Raw genomic sequence first — 21,397 nt, 5'->3', positions numbered from 1 at the left:
CTCACCTTGGGGTTCAGCCTGATGATGTCATGCCGCTTCTCTGACAGGTTGAGGAGCTGTTGACACAAAGAGACATCTGATTGGCCTCTGTTACTCGCAGTGGCCCCCTGGCATGATTACCAGCCAGCCAATATTGTACTCATCAAGCCAGTATTTCTCTGCCCCTCACCAGCACAAGCTGCAAAACCCCACCAGATTCTAACCTGGCTCTGCCTGCTCTAGATCTGCCACCAACCCTGAAGCCCAGGGACTCTGTTTTTAAATTAAAACATTGGCAACCCTTCCCCATCCTCCCATTCCAACTTTTCTCCCCCTCCCCAGACCAGTTCCATCCATCTTCTGTGCTCCCTGTTCCTTTGCAAAGCCTACAAAACACAGAAGTGTGTCTGTACAGCCCAGAAGAATACCCACAAGGGTATCTGAATTGGCGGCTTGCAGATTTCCAGTGCCATACTTCAGGTAGGAGACTGAACTGAGGAACAGGGAGAACAGGACAAATTCCAAGGGATGAGTTGTAGCTCAGGAGCAGATCACTTGTTTCTTATGCAGGAGGTCCTAACTCCTACCCCCTGTGTCTCCGGATAGGGCTGAAAAACACCCTTGCCTGAAATCACTGCCAGACAATAACTGAGCTAGATGCACCAATGGTTGGGCTCAGTATAAGAAACATCCCTATGCTCCTGTGCTGAGCATCCTGTGTCGACATGGTATGGTGCTCCCCATCTCTCTAAGAAGCAGGCATCCCTCACACAGCCACTCAACCCCAGGTATCCAGAAAGGCTCACTTTTTTATTTTACATGCCCACCCTGCAATGGCCCCCTAATGGATTTTTTTTACCCGTTGGCTTCCCTTGGCTTCTTTACCATGTACTTGTCCTCATGCTTGGATTTTAGCATCTGGGCCACCTCCCGAAGGTTGCCACGGTAACGCTGCTCCTCCAAGGCCAGGGGGAAGAAGACAGAGATGATGCGCTCAGTGATGTAGGTGAGGTCAAAGTCATACTTGCGTTCCATCACGTGGTCTAGACTGAAACTCCTGAAGGAAGGAAGGAAGGAAGGAAGGAAGGAAGGAAGGAAGGAAGGAAGGAAGGAAGGAAGGGTTGAGGGAAGCAAGCCATGGTTGTTTTCTAATCCGCACAGGCCCAACTTACCACACTGCAGAAGGGACCAAAGAATAGAATAAATGTTGATGGAAAAGAGGGGATTTCAGAAAAGGTGTTCCAATATGGTTTCTAATTTGCCAATTGGTTATTTATGATGTTTGTGCACAACAGTATAATGGCACCGTCAGGCATTGTGGTTTCGCTTGGGCCCTATAGTCCATTTTTCAGACTATAGGCACAGGTCAGGGATTTCTAGGTCTGTTCCCAAGTGGGCAGTTTTTTGTCGTGCCATTTTCCCTGGGAAAACCAGCTGTTTACCACTGAACTGGAATCAGTGGCAATCCACGGAAAAACCAATCGTTTGCTCCAATTCAGTGGTAAACAGTGGGTTTTCCCAGGAAAAGTGGTGGGATAAAAAAACCTCACTTGGATGCAGACCTAGAAATCCCAGACCTGTGCCTAGGAAGCAGGGCACAAAAGGAAGTGCTTCCTGCCTCACAGAATTTAGCTGAGTGGGGATTAGATGGTGATATGGGTGAGATACACCAATCTCCATTTTCTGAAGTTCCACTGATGAAGCAGAAGTCCACCATATCTTAACGCCACCCCCAATGTAGCTTGAATTAAGCCGGGATCTATTCAAATACAGGCACTGTGCTGACATGTGGAACAACTGCACCTATAGTTTGCATTGGAAATGAGTTTAAATAATTGGGACTTGACTGACTGAACATTATCAATATTATTGTATATCAAACCACCCCTGAGCCAAGGCTCCTGAGATAAACACCAGAACCTCATCGAAAATATGATCTCAAGAGATCATAAGGCCACACTTCAAAAACAAAAATAGAAATTACACTGCCTTCTTATTTGGGTGCTGATTTTGGAGGGGTTCCACCAAAAGATGAAGGGGGTGGGGGAGACAGGGTTGCCCAGGACAGGTGTACCTCAAAACTATTGCTGGGCCAATTCTGGGCCCATAAACATTATAGTTTCTCTTTGTCTTTGTTCCAGCTGAATGTGGCCAATGAGAATTGGTTGGAGCATTCCAGACACATGCCTTTTGTAATCACAGAATGGTATTTAAATTACCACCTTCTGCAAAGCACAAATCTGCTGCTTGCAGAAGTTACAGGATAACTATAGGTCCCAAAGGCAAGTCAGCATGACAAGAATGCAAAACCTAAATGCAAACCCCTTACCTGGGTAGCGTGTTCCGTTGCTTAGCAGTGTTGAGGGACTTGGTAGAGCCCTGAAAAATAAATGTGGGGAGGGAGGAAGTCGGGGGAAAGCCATCAAAAAAGCACTTCCAAAGAAAACAGCAAGCAAGAATAGAGTGACTCTGGCTGAAAAGAGCAATGAATAGCATGCAGGAAACAGAGGAACAGATTTCTTTCTATTCATATTTCTTTCTGTTCTAAAGCAGGAGTGTGGCCAAACTTTTTTTTTTTTTGCCTGAGAGCTGCATTTCCCCTTGGCCAGCCTACCAGGGTCCATATGCCAGTAGTGAGCACGTGGGCCACATGGGGGGGCACAAACCTTCATATATTTGCACACTGGCATACAGTCCCCCCCCCCTTAGCTCACAGTGCCCCTTCTCCACTCATCAAAGGACTGATCTGATGACCAGGGAAGGAACAATCTGCATATCCACAGGGACGCTGAGCCCCACCCACCACGGTACTGTGCCCACATTCCCCCCACTTCTGCTGCTCCTGTCGTCATCCAATGTCAGATCTACAAATTCTGCCATGGAGGGAAGGCGTCTGCACTGCTGCCTCCCTCTGTCTCCCCACAACCCCCCAAGCAGAAGGAAGTCTACAGGTTTGTGTCTCATCTCACTACTGCAGGTCAGCCTAGCTCAATATAAGGGAGTTTCCAATGTTCCTGTGCTCATTATTCATGGTTTTTTAAAAGTGTGCTTAAGCTGGCCACCCTTACCACAACTAGCCAACTGCTATTTACCCCTAAAGATGAATTGGGTGGCTGTTCCTGGATGGGGCTCAACATGGGTGTTTTTCTTTCAAAATGAAAGCAGCCTGCTTAATAATGCCTTTTGCAGAAGCACAAATAATGTAAGATGTAGTTTGTCCCAGAGCTGTGAATGAGGAAACCCTGTTCTGAATCTTGCTTCTTGTGTTAACCCACTAGCTGGCTTCAGCCTCAGTTCCCCACCTGCAATATAAGGGCTAACAATATGAAGGTAACAGGGTAACCATTGCCATTACTAAGACTGATGGGCTGAGAATGTCTCCTTGAGTTGGTGGATGAGATTTGTAGAAAAAGCAAATAGGTTTAGGGCTCTCTCCTTCTCAGGCTATGCCTCTTAAGAACAAAACATAAGGATCTTAATCTTTTCCCTCACTCAGATTAGCATGCATGGATTAATAAATATATATCTTTGAAAGTGAGAAGTTTGTTTTCATCCCTTCCATCTTAATTGACTCACCTTGATAGAAAGGTTTTTAAAAAGTGAACTTAACAGGTTCACTTTTGACATATCTAATAAAAATACGTCAAGAGTATTTCAGACTTTATAAATGAGTTATCCAGCCATTTGCAGGAGCTGGAAGATGTACCACAAAAAATATTTATCTTCAACCAAAACTTTGGCTGATTAACATTCTATGGCCTTTTGAATGTGCTTGTGAGAGGGCAGGTTATTGGTCTGTTCTTGTTTTATTATGTATTTTGTGTTCTCATTTTGCATTTTTTATGTTGTGAACAGCCCTGTGATCTTTGGATGAAGGGCAATATACAAATTTAAATAATAATAATAATAATAATAATAATAATATAATAATAATAATAATGATGATGATGATGTATGTTTAAAGTGCTAGCATGCCACTTTAATTAGCCATGGCTTCCCCAAAAGACCCCTGAGAAGCAGAGTTTGTTGAGGGCGCTGAGCCTTGCTAGGAGGCCTCTATTCCCCTCACTGCATCACAGTCCTCAGAGTGGCCTAATCATCGATCTGTCTTCGCAGGGAACTCTGGAGCCCCAGGAGGAAAGAGACGGAGGCCGCCTGGAGGCAGCTGCAAAGCCAACTATCTTCCCACGTCAGCATTTTTAAAAAGAGAGAGGGAGATTAGAAGAAGTTAGAGAGAGGGAGAAATGAACTTAAGTTATGAAACAAATGTGTCTTTGACTAATGTGCACTGAACCTAATGCGATTTTAACGAACGAGTCATGAAATGAATAAAGACCTTTTAAGTAGAAAAATGAATGTAATTACAAGCAGAAGAAGAAGAAGAAGAAGAAAAATGCCCTTACATGCCCTTCCTGATTACATGTCAGCATGGTGTCTAGAAACACAGTTTTCAGTCGCTAGTGAATCAAACTTTAGACTGGAAAGCCCCGCAGGCAGAGTTAAGAGAGAGTTTAGAGAAAGCAAAGTCTTACCAAATGCTCAATACGCCGGACTGGAGCTGTATTCCTCCTCTTGACAAGCGGGGAAGAATGGGGAGAAGGAGAGTGTTTAGGAAAGCAAAACAAAACCGCAAAGAAGAGCATTAAATGCAAGACAGCACCACACAGCTTCTATGCCTGAGACTCTCCCCAGCTACAGTGGGGGGCCTCAAGCTCATTCCTTGATGGCTTGATCCTCAAAGAAGGAGAGGTAAATACGCAGGGGCAACAGCGACACGACACCTTCCTACTGGGACAGCCTTTGCCAACCTGGGGCCCTCCATATGTTTTGGACTACAACCCCCATCGACCCTGAGCATTGGCCTTGCTGGTTGAGACTGATGGGAGTTAGAGGTACCACTAAAAAGGGAGTGAAATGGAGCTACTACTGATAATGGCTTCCTCATGTCAAATTCTCCCCCCAGCTACACTGTAATTAGCCTTACCCCCCCCCTCTGATGTCATAAAATGTGCATTTCCACAGCCCTACTGCCCATGACACCTAGTAGGGAAAGCAATGATGTCAAGACACAGGAGTGGGTTTTAAAACATATTATAGAAGGGAAGAGGGAAAACTTGATACGGGAGTACAATTTTCAGTGGCAGACCCTAAGTTTTAAGAAACTTCTCATACCCTCCCTAAATGAACTGCAAATTCACAATTTAAAAAAGAAACAAGTACAGTATGCACATCCTTGTGATCTCTGCCATTTACATGACCATTCTTTCCTTGATCATAAGGTAGTGAAGTTGATATAAAACGATAGCTTGATATGGCCCAAACAGATCACACTGTTTTGATGGGGTGAGGGCATTCAGCAGCTTGCCATGTCCTGGCAATAGGTTTCAACAAATGCACTCACTACAGAGAGTGTGGCACCACCCTCTGGCAAGCCTGATGAGATTGCCTTTCCCTTGGGGTGGGAGGTTCTCCAACAATGCATGCTCCCCCCAGCTTGCCCCTCGAGAAATTCTGCTAGGAGCTGGAACTACCATTTTTGGCTTGGTCAACAAGCTCAGCCAAAAATTGTTGACCCTTGCTTGCGAACTCTTTGCTTCACATGGATTATTGCAGCCAGAAAGGCAGGTTGCAATCTTTTAATGTCAGCATAGTCAAAAGAATGTCTCGCCGTGCCAAACACAAATGACTTACAATTTCATTGTGTTGAGAAAATGGCCATGTGGCCCGATTCCTGCCCTCCCCCCACACCTTGGTCACTGAATGGACAGCTATTAATAAGTTGTCAGCCTGGTTCCTCTTTACATTTCCTGGAGACTACTTGTCTCTCACTTCCTTTACTGTCCTTTACAATTTGGGACAACCTGCGAGGGAAACAGAGCCTGCCCTCAGGACTGGGAAGAGGCGGTGGACATTTGGTTGCATTTTAGAGAGGATACACCTGTTCTTTCAAGCTCATTGTCATTGCAGCAAAAAGCTGGCAAGCCACCTGATATGCCTTTATTTTGTTTTGTTTTGTAAGGAGAGAAAGCAGTTACAAACTTCAAAAAAGGACAAATAGAACAAGGAAAAGCATAAAAAGGACAATAAATAAAAGAGAGAAAGTTAAACAATATAGTGGAGCTACAGATAATTAGTATCACATACAGCTTTCTTACTATCTTGACTTCTCTAAAATCTAACATGAAGCCACTTTCAGCCTCCACTGCAAGGCTGAGGGAAAGCTAGAGTCAAGGAACCATCCATCTCCTAAATCACTAAACCAGCCATGAGCTGAGTCTCCTGAGTCTTCCTGACCTGTGAGGTCACTAGAATACCTTTGCTGATCCCAGATTCAAGGCAAGTTAAGGTGACAATCAACTTGGGAGTGGGGTGGGGGTCTGCAAGGCCCTCTGGAGCAAGCAAGTTGGACAGCCTCTTATCTGTATCTTGGCATTTCTGTGAAACATTCCTGTATGGTAGACAGTAGCCAAAAAATCATTGTGCTAACAATGGTGCCTTTAGCTGGCCCTTCTTGCACTGGGTGGCGTAGAACGCCTCCCAGTTGCTAACAGGTTAGCTCACAGGGAAGGCTGAAACTCCTGTCTTGGCCCTCACAGAGAAAATAGGACGTCAGCAGCAAGGGAATGCATCCTCTCAAGTTGCATTATTAACATTTCTTTCATTCCCGCTTCAGTGGGAGATTTTGCTTCCTGCTACCATTAATCTGGTCTGGTCCCTTGCAGTTGTTGTTTCACATTCTCACAACAGCACTTACAAGCTTAGGAGCCGGGCTAATGCTGTTCCCACCAGGCTGTGCATCCCATTTCACTACCTGAGGCGAATCAGGAAGTGCTGCCCTGTCCTATTGTTGCCACTGCTCCTGCCACCACAATTATCTGTCACTGCTGCCTGCATCATGTGCCCTGCCACATCCGTTGTGGGCAGAGAAGTAGCCCCATCATGGCACCAATTTCAGGCAAGATCATGCCCCAAATAGCCCTGATCTTGGCTGAAACTGGTGCCAATGCCGGCGCTGCTTCTTTGCTGCTGGTGGTGGAGGTGGTGTGGTGCCTGTGGAAATGCTGCCTCAGGAGCTTCTGCCACCTGAGGCAGTAGCCTCACCCTGCCTAATGGCTGGGCTGGCCTTGGTTCCCACTGCCAAGACCAAGAAACAGAATGTGTCCAAGAGTACACAACAAATCGAAAGCTCAGCTGGGCTTTCAACCCAGGAAACCACCTCTCCCTTCCATATTCCCATCCACGCACCTATATACTCTGAAGAAAGAACTTTACTTACTGAGTACTCTCACAAATCTCCACAGCAAAGACCCACCTATAACCTCAACTGCAATTTGGCTCATAAGGAATCGCTCAATGGCAGGTGGTGGTGGTTGATCCGCCCACCTGCCAGTATTTAACCTTCCTGGTTGTGGAACATCTGTCCCCCCATAAATTGTTGGGCTCCAACTCCCATCATCACTGAGGCCAGTGGCCACGCTGGCTGGGGCTGATGGGAGTTGCAGTTCAACAACATGTGGAGGGCACAGGTTCCCCACCCTTCCTTTAAGCAGCGGAGTCACCCATTGTGATTTGCTCACATACAATCTTCTCCCTAGGAAGGAACTCCTGGGGAATTCTATACTTCTATGAAGGAACTGTAGATATGGGGCAGAATCTGACAATGCATTGCACAGGCTGACTGGGGGCTTCTGGCACCACATACACCTCTCCTGACTCATCCTTGGTAGCAGTTTTGTCAACATAAATTGGTTTATCATCATTTTAAAAGTTCCAAACAAATGTTAAATTGGTTGGGACAGACAACTCAATCAATGTTTGGTTTGCTGATGCATATGCCTGCCAAAACCTTTGCAGAGGTGAAGCCAGATGAAAGGCAAAAGAGCATGGTGAATTTAAAAATACATGCTTTGTGCTAAATCCCCATCCTCACCCAACTAAAACACAGCAGACAGCAACTATGTAGGGGGTGGGGAAAGGCCACAGGGAAGGCATAAAACATACAGCGGACGGCTAGACATCCACACTTACCAGTTCAGGTAGAGGGAGGGGCTGGCAGGATGACGCTACCTGGAAATGAGAAGAAACAGAGAATGAAAAGTCCGGCTGCACATCCCTGGTTGCTCAGCTGGGAGGCCTCCCAGATCGCCAGCATCCCCACAAACAGGGCTTTGCAATGACCAAACCACCCCTTCCTCTCTCCATGCTCAGGAGTGGGGGGAGTGGAGACAGGCTCTTGCTTGGCTCCTCGGACTGCCTCTCTAAGAGGCAGCAGGATCTGCCTCTTTTTCCCATCAGGGTGTTTGCTTTGGCCTGGGCTGGGCCCTTCCAATGACGGCACACACATAGGCAGCAATTCATCACGGCTGGGAGGCAGAGCGGGCAGCACAGCGGTGGGGGCTCTGCTATATATAGAGAAATGTAAACAGGCTGCACCCCACACCCAGGAGGGAAGCACAGGGAGGCTATTCAGCCCTGCCGCTCTCCCATCTCACCTGGTGAAGCTGCCTCTGCATCCCTGGGTGACCTATGAGAGAAGAGGGAGGGACCAAGTGCCGTCTCCTTCATCTTCTACAGGTTCTGGCACTGCTGCTTTCAGGAGACAGAGAACCCCCACCTCCCCTGGCAGCCTGATCTAAGGGATGAGGCCACGTCAGCAAGGGGCTCGCCTTGCTCCTCCATGGATGTTACCAGCAACAAATAATTGAGTCGGAATTTATTAATATTCATTCAACTGCTGGTTTTCACTCAACACGCGCACACATGAATGTGCATGTACGTGTCCTTGAACACATAAAAACTGAACATCAGAGTAGAGCTAAACATGACAGACAAATATACTCCTGAGTGCCCGTGGTACTTTGTTAGATAAAAGCTGTTTCGGGGGGGGGGGGATTTGGAACAGAGAAACATCAGTGTGCTTAATGCTCTCCTTGCCTGCCACTTTCCCCGCTCCCCCCCCAGGCCCCAGAGACTGCTCCAGAGACATGTTTATAAGGGCGTACAAAAATCAAAATGTGAACCTGAAATAGGATAATGCTACATTTTTTTGAAGTTCTAAGTAGAATATTTGTGAGCTAAGCAAACACTTCTACTGAGAGGATTCATTTGCTTTCCTAATAAGAACGCCAAACATTAAGAGATGTACATAAATGGCCAATTCCTGTAAATAGGAAGATTCTGTTTCACCTTTCCTTTCATGTAAAATGCCCTTTGAAGCAGAAAACAGGGAAGGTTTTATTTAACATCCTGAGGAGAGAAAGAGGGAACCATGTGCCTTTACCATTAAACCTCCCCAAATGAAATTTGTTTTAATATTAGACATACCACTCTAACTAAGAGCAATTTGTATAGATTGCTTTTTTTCAGCTTGATTTTCCAACATTCTTTGATGAATTTGGCTGCTAGATGGATTCAAACCAGATATTATTCAGAAATATGGCTTCCTTATTGCAGGGGTACCTAACCCCTGTCCTGGAGGCCTGATCAAGCAAATTTTGCTGGTCCCCAAATTCCCCATCATTTGGCAGTGGCAGCAAAACGAAAAAAGAAGGTATGACTGGGGGTTTGAGAGAGAGGTTGCCTTGATGGGGAGAAATTCATCTCAGTTTGCATTTAAAGTTGAATTTTGGACTTCCTGAAACAATATAAGAACAGATACACAGCCATCCTTCAAAATTCACACTTAACTGGATTTTGCGATTTAGTGCTCCAATCAACTAATGTTTACAAATATACATACGTTAAGGGAAAATGTGTATAAAATTAACAGATTGACAATATCACACAAAAGCATTATGTTAGGAGAAATTGCTTGCAAAAATGTGTACAAACTGCAGACAAAAAATGTGTTTAGAGGAAATTTGCACCAAAATGCTGAGGAATTTCCATGAAGAGAGGATATGTATTTTTAAGATGAGGAAAATGAGAAACAGAGGGATCCTGTCACCCCTACCTGATGGGGATGCAATTTGCTCCCCTCCCAAGTACGGTAATCAAATTGATCATTTGATGAGCAAGGAGCAGACACCCACTTCCCTCCTCAGCTGTACAGCAGCGATCAGCTGCGGAGCAGAGGCTGCGTCATGGGGGGGGCGGAGGGGGATAAGTGTGGCCACGCCTACTTTGGGTCATGCCCACTCCTGGCAGTCACCCTCTCCAGTTGGCCAAGGGGGACTGCAGCCCTCGGTCCAAAGGAGGTTAGGCCACATCCCTGCTTTACACAACAAGCACATTTATTTATTATAGTTGTTTTAAATCATTTATCCAAATCAAAATTCACCCAAGACATCTTTCATATTAAAATAAGGGTATGTAAACTGCAACTGAAAAAAGTAGAGCCTTGAAACTCCCAAAGAACAATTCAGTCAACAGGTTCTGTAAGCATCATTCGTAAAATCAGCAACGAATAATCTCCAAAACTGAATCAAGTTAATCGAAACAGGCAGATGAAACACCATCTATATAGAATTTTGTACAGATTCTGTCACAGCATTTGAAATCTTAAAATTCTCAAGCTTTTGCCATGGGATCATATAAGAAAGTTCCTAGATCTCTTGCTTCTGAAGACTTGTTTGAGTAATACGTAGGTTGTGTGTAGCAGGAAAAGTCTTCGTGTCGTGCAAGCTCAAGGCCACCACCTCATCTCTTACAGCCTTTTCATTTTAACCTTTCCACCCTCCACAATGCCATGCTTTGCTGTAAGTTCCAAACAGGTTCTGCAAAGTTTTAAAGACCAGGTTCAGAACTGTCAGAAGGGATAGGTTTATGTGTGTTCATTTTGTTAAACTTGCGAATTTTAGTATGAGCACTGGGTTTTGGAGTTGAAACATGTAAATAAAAATGTAAAGGACCCTTGACAGTTAAGTCCAGTCATGAATGACTCTGGGGTTGCGTGCTCATCTCGCTTTACAGGCCAAGGGAGCCGGTGTTCGTCTGCAGACAGTTTTTCCAGGTCATGTGGCCAGCATGACTAAGCCGCTTCTGGCGAAACCAGAGCAGTGCACGGAAATGCCGTTTACCTTCCCACAAGACTGGTACCTATTTATCTACTTGCACTTTGACGTGCTTTCGAGCTGCTAGGTTGGCAGGAGCAGGGACCGAGCAACGGGAGCTCACCTTGTCGCAGGGATTTGAACCGCTGACCTTCTAATGGGCAAGCCCAAGAGGCTCAGTGGTTTAGACCGCAGTGCCACCCACGTCCCTTTCAACATGTACTGTAAATACCCCTTATCTATTTTTCCTTATGCAGCTGCCCCCTTCATGACAGCATATCATTAATCACTTAGTGATGAAATCACCAAAATGATGTAGAATCAGATCAGACTCTTAGGCTTCCAACCTAATTTCAAAATACCACAGGCAGGAAGCTCCTGGGATGGGGAGAACGAAGCGGGTGCCAGTCACTCTCTGTGTGTGTCTGTGAGAGAGAGGGGGGGGCACAGGAGATGTCAGGAAAAAGAAAAGTAGGGGGCAGGCCCACTTTGGGCTATGGTTGTGCCCACTGCTGGATTCAGTCACCCCCACATAAACTTAGCAGCCCCCAACAGATTGCCCCCATAAGCAACGTGGCTTTGACAGAAAAAGAATTCCCCTTGCTTCCTAGACAAACAGGAGCTGGGATGCTTGTGCACAGGTGTAACGTCTTTCCATGAGTCACACACAGGAAAGGAACGGCTGCATTTGGGGGGAAGGGGAGGGTGATTTTACCGCTACGCACATGAACCCTGTGCTTACATGTTGGAGCCCATCATCCTTCCTTAAGAAGCTCCCTTACAAAAACAAACTCTTCCCTGCTCCCATCTTGGTCACACTCCAGACTAAGAAGAGTTTATTTCTGTTCCTGGGCTACATCATAAAAGCTAGGTAGGTAAGAGTCAGATGCTCCCGTGTTGCACTGCAATCGAACTTCCAAAGCAACTTCCAAACTAACATCAGGCAAAGATTCTGGTTGTTGGCAGGAAGAGCCAAGTCTCCTTTGCAGGACAAAACTGATCCCTCTGCACAAGAATGTGCTGCGCAAGAGGAAGAGGTATTTCAGGGGCTGGACTAGAAGACCCTCAGGGTTCCTTCCAACCCTACAATTCTATGATTCTTTGATACTAATAATGGAACTGTCAAGTCGGAAGGAACGCCGAGGGTCATCTAGTCCAACCCCCTGCAAAGCGGGAATCTTTCTAGGGCTCAAACCCACAGCCCTGAGATTAAGAGTCTCATGCTCTATCCACTGAGTTCATGAGATTTTTTATTTTTAAATGCAAAACACATTGCCTCAATGGGTCCTATGTTTTTTTCAGACCTGGAAGCTGTGGGGCTCAATCAAACCACGTAGTTTTGTCTGGGTGTCAAACCTAGTTGCAGCTCCTGCCTCTGTCCCATCATGTGGTGCAAAGTGGCAGGTCAGAGTGCCTTTGTCAAACCAACTATCAACACAACTGAAATTACACTGTGCGTGAACAAGGGTGCAATTAAGTAAACAGACAAAAGAGGTGCCTGTTGCACATGAGGCAGGGTATTCTTTTGTGACCTGTGCCTTTAATTAAAGAAACAAACAAACACCACGTGGGATGGAGAATATCTTCTCTTCTGAAGCCTGGGGGAGTTGGGGGGACAGTTTAATTTGCCAGATTGTTATTAGCGCTCCAAAAAACAATCCATAAGCATTTTGAATCTAATCAGGTCCTTGTGACCTGCCAGCTGTTGCCCTCTGAATGACTTGCCTTTTGGGGCAGAAAGAGGATTCCCCGCCCTTTCTCCCTATCCTTCATCTAAATTGCCTCTTGAGGCAAAGCTTGGGAGTTTTGAATATAGAGATTTTGTTTTGTGGCTGAGCAGGCATCTCCAATCCTGGGGGTAGGACACACCTACCTGGTGGGATAAAATTATACAGCTGATTGCGCACCCTCTTGGTGGTTCACAGCTGGGTTAACATTCAAAATGGAACCAGAGTTGAATAGCGTAGTCCTATCACTTTCAAATCTCAACTCCAGAAATTACAGGGCTGTGAATTATGGGTTGAATCCAATGTAGCTCTAAGTAAAAGTTGTTCAGTTAGAGCAAGGGTTTATGCTTGTGCAATGGAGTTTTCCCATCGCACACACTTAATCTTCTCTGAGTTCCCCTCCACAACCTTCCTGAGCAGATTTGAGGAAGGTACTAGGTGCAGGCAAGCGGAGGAGAGTGAGGAAAAGTTCTGTTGCACATTCTTTGCACTGAAGGAATGAATACAGTTTTTGGATTTTTATGTATTTGCTGCATTCTTGTGGAATTTTATCATTTAGGTGACTGCTACCAACTGTCAAACTTGGCCTACAGGGTGAGAGGGAGGAAGGGAAGGATTGGGCCCTCCACCATAATCCAGTTCCCCACCCCTGCTCTCTTACAGTCATCTTCAGAGGCTGGAAAAAGGGGTAAGGATTATGACTTGGAATAAGAGACCTAGGACTCAATGACTCATCATCCGCCCCTCTTCCCCTTCCCCACACCTTCTGAAATAATGTTTTACACCATTATTGATGGGAAGTGAAGTCAAGAGCGGGAAACAGGAGAAAAGCTTAATAGTCAAAACAAGGAGAATCTTGTAGCAGCTTAAAAGACTAAGGGCTCATCCAAACTTCTGCTTGTGTCATGCCTGGAAAGCACTTTCTAGACACAGGTCCAAGTGGTCTACCCCTTGCCCCCTTCCTTTCCAAGTTAAAACCCACTCTTAGGGTAGATCGGAACAAATGGCAATCAATTTGTCATTTGCTCCAACTGAGCTCAAAGAGCGATTTCTCCCAGCAGAACAAGAGGAAGTGTGGATAAGCCCCAACTTAAGGAAAAGCTTTCAGGAACATGAATCCATCAGGCGCTCCACAACAACTTGGAGCAAGGCTTTCAGTTTGGTTGCCCATTTTGTGGAAGAGCATTCCTCTTCAGATTTGACAGACACATTTCCAGGAACAATTGAATACTTTTCTTTAGGTCTCTGCTTTGGGTAATTATTTGCATCGTTTGCAGGATTGAGATTTATGTGAAAAGTGATTCAGTACTAATAACAATAACAACTTAGATGGGCATCTGTTAGGGGTTCTTTAGTTGAAATTCCCGCATTGCAGGGGGTAGGCTTTGGGCCCTTCCCTCAAATTCTATGATTCTAAGTATCCAACATAATAATAATAGTAATAATAATAATAATAAGATAATAATTTATTATTTCTACCCCACCCATCTGGCTGGGTTTCCCCAGCCACTCTGGGCAGCTTCCAACAAAAGATTAAAAATGCACTAAACACAGTGCTAGGCGAACATTCTGCCAGCACAAGGATTTCTGTTTGTGCAATATAGACTATTCTCTCCCTCTCCTTCCTGTTCTCCCCTTAAATCTGTCCTAGGTGTTTCTGAGGTACATGTGGGGGAAGTGGGGGGAGTCCCATAGTGCATGTGGAAATCCTGGCACTAATGCGACACAGGAGCTGAATACCACCAAATGCTGCTACTAATAAGAATACATGTAGGCATAGAAAGGGGAGAAATTAACAGCAGAGGCACAGGAATGCCTCTCCAGTTACCTTTTTTGATTGCTAAAAGCAGCCACAGGGTTAGATCACTATAATGGAGGAGGGCATGAGGGGATCATCAAATGCTTGCTCCCCTGCCATGGCCCAGATCCAAATCACACACACATACTTTGGAACTATGATTAGCCGTGGAGGGGAAAACGTTGGGCATGTCATGTCTAATTTGGCCCTCAGAACGAAGTCCAACAAATGCAATTTTTACTCGCAGGCAGACCTATAAATAGTCATCATCAAGATGGCCGGAAATAGCTTCCTAGTATCCAAAGCTTTTTAAAAAGTGTGTCTTTGCTTTCAGCCACACATCATTTTTAACAGAGAAATGTGTGGGCCAGCAGGCTAGTAAACGCCTGGTTCACCCCCCCCCCATTGTGCATGATGTGCCTATGACATCACATGACGCCGGGCCTCCGCAATGTGGGGGGCAAGTCGGCACCCTTGATCCCAAGCATGCGTGCATGAGATTGAAACCTCAGTACTGCAGTTTCAAAAGGACACAATTAATTCATGCATTGACCCACTGGAAGCAGATTAAAGGGATGTGGTAGCCTGAGTAGTCGAAAAAAACTCAGGATAATTCACCATCCATTTACTAATCTCTCTACTCATATTCCAGTTTTCTCCCACTTTCTGCAAATGCACTTGGGTCTTTAGTCTGGGGTTCTCTCTTCTGCTCATGCCCCATTTCATCTCATCCCCACACCCTGCCCCACATACGCATGCCCTCTCTCAGACACAAACGGCCTCCAATCTTTAATGTTCTCCTGTGGTTCAGTTGTGGGAAACTTTTGGGATGTGGAGCAGATGTGTGTGTGTGTGTGTGTGTGTGTGTGTGTGTGTATGCGTGTGTTGTTCTGGAGGAAGCTTCTTGCCTCCCCCTCCCAAGCCCTCTGGCTTGATCCCTCCAGCAAGCCCTGGCCTGGGAAAACATCTGGACCAGCCCATGGGAGGCAGAGGGGAGGTCGCCAGGATGTGGGAAACTCTAGGAGGAAGTCTAGGCTGTACATCTCAACAGGCCAACTGCACAGCTAGCAGGCCTCACGGCCGGATGAGCTGGGCTGCTTCTTAGCAAAAGGAAGACATTGCATTTTTATGGCACATCTGCAAAGGATAGACAGGCCTCTGAGCTTGGAGGGGTGGGGGCTTTGTACTCCCCTCCTTCCAGATGCCACAGACAGCAGCGGGGGGGGGGGGTGAGGGAGTGAGGCACAGAGCAGGAAAGGAGCTTAGCCAGGTCCATTTATGCATCAGTCTTCAAACCTGGGCTGCCTTGGATCTCAGCCTTCCCTATGCCTCTTCTAAGGACCTCTGCATGAAGGAGGTGATACTAGAGCGGTTGCAGGGGATCACATTTTTGATGCTCCTCTACATTAAAGGAATATAAAAGGTTTGATTGAATGCTCTAGGCTCCCTCTTTGAAGCCATAAACTTGGGGAGGGGAACCTCAGGCCTGGGGCCCAAATGTGGACCTTGAGGCCACTCTAGCTGGCTCTCAGAATGCTCCCCAGGCTACACCCGTCACTGGCCCAAGTGTTTTGGGTTGGCTGGAACATGACCTGGGACTCTGAAAATGCCCTTAGTCTGCCTGGACAGAGAGGGGTGTGTGGGAGCGTGCCTACTGGGCAAAGGTAAAATTTGCACCCCTGCTCCGCCCACCACTGACATGTGGCCCTTGGGCTGAAAGTTTCCCTGCCCGTGGCATAAAGGGTTTGGAAACAGGTTGCTTGAAGGACGGCTTGCAGCCACGTGAACCTGCCCAGGCCTTGATACGGCTTCTGAGGCTCTGCTTTCAATCCCTCCGTCAGGCTGACAGACATGAGCCACAGGATCTTTGCCATAGTGGCCTTGAATTCTTGGAACTCTCCCCTGAAAGAAGTACGTATAGCCCCATCTTTATCAACTTTTTAAAAGGACCTTTAATTAGTAAATTGATGGTTTCAATTGAAAGAACTGCAAGCTGAGTTTTAAGTTGTGGCCATTTTCCTGTTGAAGTGTATTTTCTTTTTCTTTAAATCACCTCTAGTAAGCTGTGATGGGAAGGCTTACGTGAGTATTTTAAATTAAAGTAAGTTAATTAAAACAAAAATCTCCCTGCATGCAGAAAAACAGCGCAGGAAGGAGCAGGCTGGGCTTGATCCCATCTTCCTGATGCACTGCTTTTCTACTGGTAGGGAGTTTTTGTTTTCGCTAGCTCGGGAAGCATTCAAAAAATGTGCCCCACCCACTCTGCTCCCCCTCTCCAGAGGCTGACAGAGACTGAATCCTGGACTAGATGCAGCTTTGGTCTGATCCGGCATGGCGGTACCTCTCATGAGCTCACAAGGGCAAAGCAGTTCCAGATGACTTTTGGATGCAAGCCAATCCACTCGCTGTAGGGGAAGGCAAAACATGACATAAGGGAAGACAAAAAGGACATTGTGGCTTGCAGGAGGGGTGGAAATCCACACCACCTCCAAGTACGTTAATCTGTCAGGCCCTGTGTTCGAGGAAAGCCCACCAAAGGGATTTGCAGGGCAGCCTTCTTACTGTCCCTGATGCCTCCCCTGAATGGCCTCCCGCCAGCCAGAGTCCAAGGATGAAACTCTCCCCACCAGGGGAACGGCGGAGGGGGAGAGATTCCAGGGAGGAGGCTGCAGAACAAATTGCTCTGGACGAGTCACGCAAGATCTAAGCCATATGCCGCTGGGGAATCTTGGGCAACGTAAAGAGAGAAGAAGGAGAGACTCCAAATAAAGAGCAGAGGCAAAAACTTTTCTTTTCAAGAGCTATGCATTTCATACCCCACTTCTCAGGTTCTGCTTAGAACAACCTCCCACAACTTGGTGCTGCCCAAATGTTGGGTCATCAACCTTGACTGTCGGCCATGGAGGCTGGAGCTATGGGCCAGCAACATAGGAGGGGGAAACAGAGGTTGCTTCCGAGCAGCTGAGAATGTCTTCTCCTCCAAAAGAGAGAAAGAGAGAGAGAGAGAGAGAAAGAGAGAGAGAGAGAGAGAGAAGGGGGGAGACCCACACTCTCTAGGGCCGCCCCCGCCCCCCCCGCCCTCCAAAGCCGAATTTCAGGAGAAAAAGCAGGCTTCAGGATAAGAGGACATTCAGCAAAAATCAGCTTCTTCCGTGTTCTGCCAGTAGGATTCTTCTGTGACTGGAAAGTGCTCTTGCTTTCACAGGAGGCAAAGTCTGGATCCAACCCAATGTACACTGTGGTTGTAAACTGCCCTGCACCTCATGAATACTAATGTTAGGACTCCCTTATTGAATCCAAACCAAAGTTCACCTAGTCCAGCAATCTGTCTCCAGCAGTAGACAGACATATCTGGAAGGCCACAGGCCATGAAGGCAACAGTGGCCTTCTCTCCTTGCTTATCCCCAGCATCTGGTGCCCAAGATGGTGTTGGGTTTGAGCATTGAGCTAGGACTCTGGAGACCCCGGTTCACACCTCTTCTCAGCCACAAAGCTCGCTGAGAGACCTTGGCCCTGTGACACACACACACTCTCTCTCAGCCTAACCCATCTCACAGGGTTATTGTGAGGATGCGACAAAGAGGGGTCATAGAAGAACCACAAATGTCGTCTTGGGTCACCCCGAGGAACGGCAGGATATAAACACAGGGAGGAATTCAAGGCAGCTTTGTGGCAATCATTCCATCAGGGCAAACATTTCAGCTTGCCAGACGGAGCAAATCCCTCTCCCCCCCCCCCCCCGCTGTTCTGGGTTTCTCTCAACACCCCCTCCCAGCAAGCACGGGCTGCACAGGGAAGGAAAGGGGGCAAAATCCACAAGGAAGTCCTGTTGCAGCTTCCGCTCCTGCAGCTGGTGAGTTGAATCCCACCCATAATAAACAAAAGAATATAGCAAATGCCTCCCATTTACCTATCGTGGCTCAAACCTGGTCAATGGGCAGTGTATAGCTTAATTAATGAATACATCATAACAAGTAAATGAATAAATGCAATGCATAAATAAGTAACAAAATAATAAATAACAATAAATAAGTGTGGTCCCTTCGGCCGCAATGGGGGCTTCTACCCACCTTTTCATCCTTAATCCCTCACCTGAAGCAGTGTCCACTGACCAGCGCTCCTTCCGGGGACTGCTGCCCCCTTGTGGCGAGGGGAGAACACACACCTCTGCTAGCAGAACCGTGCACGCCTCCAGCCCACCTGTTGGAAGATACCAATTCTACACCAGGTCTGCTGCGGCAGCTCTTCTCCCTGCTTGCAATCCAGCGATCGGTGCCGGCTTTTCTTCTCTCTCTCTCTCTGCCCAACAGGGAGCCTCCCAAAAGAGGCACCAGCAACACGGAGGAAGCCAGAGGCCCCAGCTGTCCCATGGATGAGGGACTGAGCCTGCTCAACCCTCCAGCCTCCTAGCTGTCCTCCTCCCTTCCCCGCATTCTCCCACTCGCTGTCACGTCTTTCCTGAGAGCAGAGCTGTGTTTGCAGAAACGGCCACTGATCCCGCTATTTAGAAAAGGGGAGCGGGGGGAGGACTAGTCCCAGAACAGCAGCAGCTTGGAGTTAAGTGGCTTCTCCTCCAGCTGCAGCCCTTGGCCCAGTTCCAAGGCAAACTCCGCTCCATAATTACACAACTTAGAAGAGCGGCCCCATGCGGGCTTAAAGGGCCAGAGGTCTGGATCTCACAGGAGTGGCAGGGTCCGACTCCAGGGCTCATCACATAAGGGTGCACAGGAGTGTGGCCAAGGTGGACCTAACCACAAAGGAGGTCACTGGAAGCCCCAATGAAAAGCAGGTGCACTATGCCTTGGTAAGACTAAGCAGGTCAGGGCCTGATTGGGTGCCCAAGCGGGAACTCTATATGCTGTCAGTAATAAATGTGTTTGGTTTTGTTTCTTTTTAAGACTGCAAGATTTAGGAACACAGGAAGCTGCCATTGCAGCATCTAGCTCAGTATGCCTTCACTGACTGGAAGTGGCCCTCCAGGATTCAGGTGGAGTCTGCCCCAGCCCTGCCTGGAGATGCTGTGCACTTGAACCCGGGACTTTCTGCAGGCAAAGCAGATGCTCTACCAACTGAGCTGCAGCCCTTCTCCTAAATCAACTTAACCCATTCAGTTTTTGAGGAGCTGTTTATGGCTTTGCCCAGCAGACTGCAGAGCCAGAGGGCAGTGGAGAGGGGTTCTCCCCCTCCCTGTTCCCTATTTGCTACCATAGCCAAAGAGGGGAGGGAGATCTCTTGACATCACTTTTTAAATATCTATAGTAACAAGTCGTAATTAATTCCACTGGGGTGTATGTGTGTTGCAACAGAGAAGGCCCTGCCCTGCCCAGCCCATTTCATCTCCTAAACTAAAGCCAGCTCTGCCACCCCCAAATGAAAACCTTAATCTTTTGCCATTTTTGCATTTGCTCTACTTGATCATTAAAATAATTTTTCCCCCTTTTGTTTTTAGATTTCTCTCTTTCCATAGCTGTAGGCCTGTCCATAGAACTCAAGGCTCCAGCTATGCTCAAAAGCAGCCATGCAACCCCAAAGAGATCCTCTTCAGGTCAGGCCTTCTGACCCTTTTCCCGTAACCTGGCTCCCCCCCCCCCATGAGCTGCAGCTGCCCCTTGCCCCACACCCCACACTTCCCTCCCGGAAGCTCAAGCCAGAACCTGTGCAAAGAGCTCTGTGTTTCCTCAGCAACTCCCCGACTCCTGCAGCCTCCACTGGCATGCTGGAGAGCACATTTATCTACAGAGAAGTCACAAAAGGACAGCACAGAGCCAGGGGAAACTTCCATCTCCCATTCGTGGCAATTTCCTTTTCCATCTCAGGGATGCTCCAGGGCTTGAAATGTGGCTGAAAGTAGCATGTGCTACTGTGTCTAGAGAGGCCGTAAAAATAGTGCATTCATCTTTGGTTATAATATACAGCTAAAAGACTGGGACAAATTATGGAAAGAAGGAACAAAATTTACTGCATGTAATGCTTTGAAAGAAAACGTAATGAAAATGATGGTATATTACACCAGTGAAATTAGCTAAAATGTATAAAATAAGTTATAAATGTTGGAAATGTAAGGAAAAGGAAGGCACTTTTTGTCATCTGTGGTGGGAATGTAAGAAAGTGAAAGGCTCTGGGAAATGATTTATAATGAGATGAAAAAGATGTTGAAATATATATTTATTAAAAAAAGCCAGAACCATTTTTACTTAGTATTGTAGGCACTGAAATTAAAAGACAAGATAAAAAACTGTTTTTATATGCGACAACTGCAGCATGAGTATTATTGGCACAGAAATAGAGGCAGGAAGAACTACCGACCAAAGAGGAATGGCAGATGAAATTGATGGACTACGTAGAATTGGATAAGGTGACAGGGAGAATTTGAAACCAGCGGGACCAGAAATTCTTGAAAGATTGGAGTAAATATACAAGTTATCTGAAAGACAATTGTAACCAACCAACTATGCTTGTAGGACTACAAGAAGTTTTGTAAGGAGAACTATATGAAATACTGCAGAAAAGATTTATGAGAATGGATTTTAAGTTATAGATTATTAAAAGTAATAGTTAGGATAACAAATGTAAGATTAAGAGATGAGGTCTGAAAATCATTAGATGTGGTTGACGGAAATCTCAGGCTAAAATACCCAGAATGTTGTATAAGATGAGATGAGATGAAATGTTCTGTTTGGAAAATATATGTAACAACTAATAAAAATGTATATTAAAATAAAAGTAAAACTAAGATAATAAATGAAGGCATTGAGACTATAAATAAATAAATAAATACAGTGGTACCTCGGGTTACAGATGCTTCAGGTTACAGACGCTTCAGGTTACAGACTCCGCTAACCCAGAAATAGTACCTTGGGTTAAGAACTTTGCTTCAGGATGAGAACAGAAATCGCACGGCG

General features: G+C 46.4%; 1 protein-coding gene across 9 annotated transcripts in view; it reads right to left on the bottom strand.

The window, feature by feature from the left end:
• Positions 1 to 21,397, bottom strand: part of TNS2 (tensin 2) — a 125,580-nt gene that overhangs the window by 36,117 nt on the left and 68,066 nt on the right. For 6 of the 9 annotated variants that reach the window (XM_083486080.1, XM_083486086.1, XM_083486082.1 and 3 more), the window contains exons 4-8: positions 8,008 to 8,046; positions 4,512 to 4,550; positions 2,309 to 2,358; positions 865 to 1,036; positions 6 to 56 (exon numbers count right to left, since the gene is read on the bottom strand). In XM_083486080.1, the coding sequence (XP_083342206.1) occupies positions 6 to 56; positions 865 to 1,036; positions 2,309 to 2,358; positions 4,512 to 4,550; positions 8,008 to 8,046 (351 nt within the window). Of the gene's footprint in view, positions 1 to 5; positions 57 to 864; positions 1,037 to 2,308; positions 2,359 to 4,511; positions 4,551 to 8,007; positions 8,047 to 18,587; positions 18,696 to 21,397 lie in introns of all 9 variants that reach the window. The other 3 variants (XM_083486083.1, XM_083486085.1, XM_083486084.1) reach the window with 1 other exon arrangement.

This window comes from Podarcis liolepis (genome assembly GCF_965112155.1).
Source record: "Podarcis liolepis genome assembly, chromosome: 2".
NCBI classification, from domain to species: Eukaryota; Metazoa; Chordata; class Lepidosauria; order Squamata; family Lacertidae; genus Podarcis; species Podarcis liolepis.
Note: the sequence above shows the minus strand (reverse complement) of the source record. Positions and strands in the feature narration are given on the sequence as shown.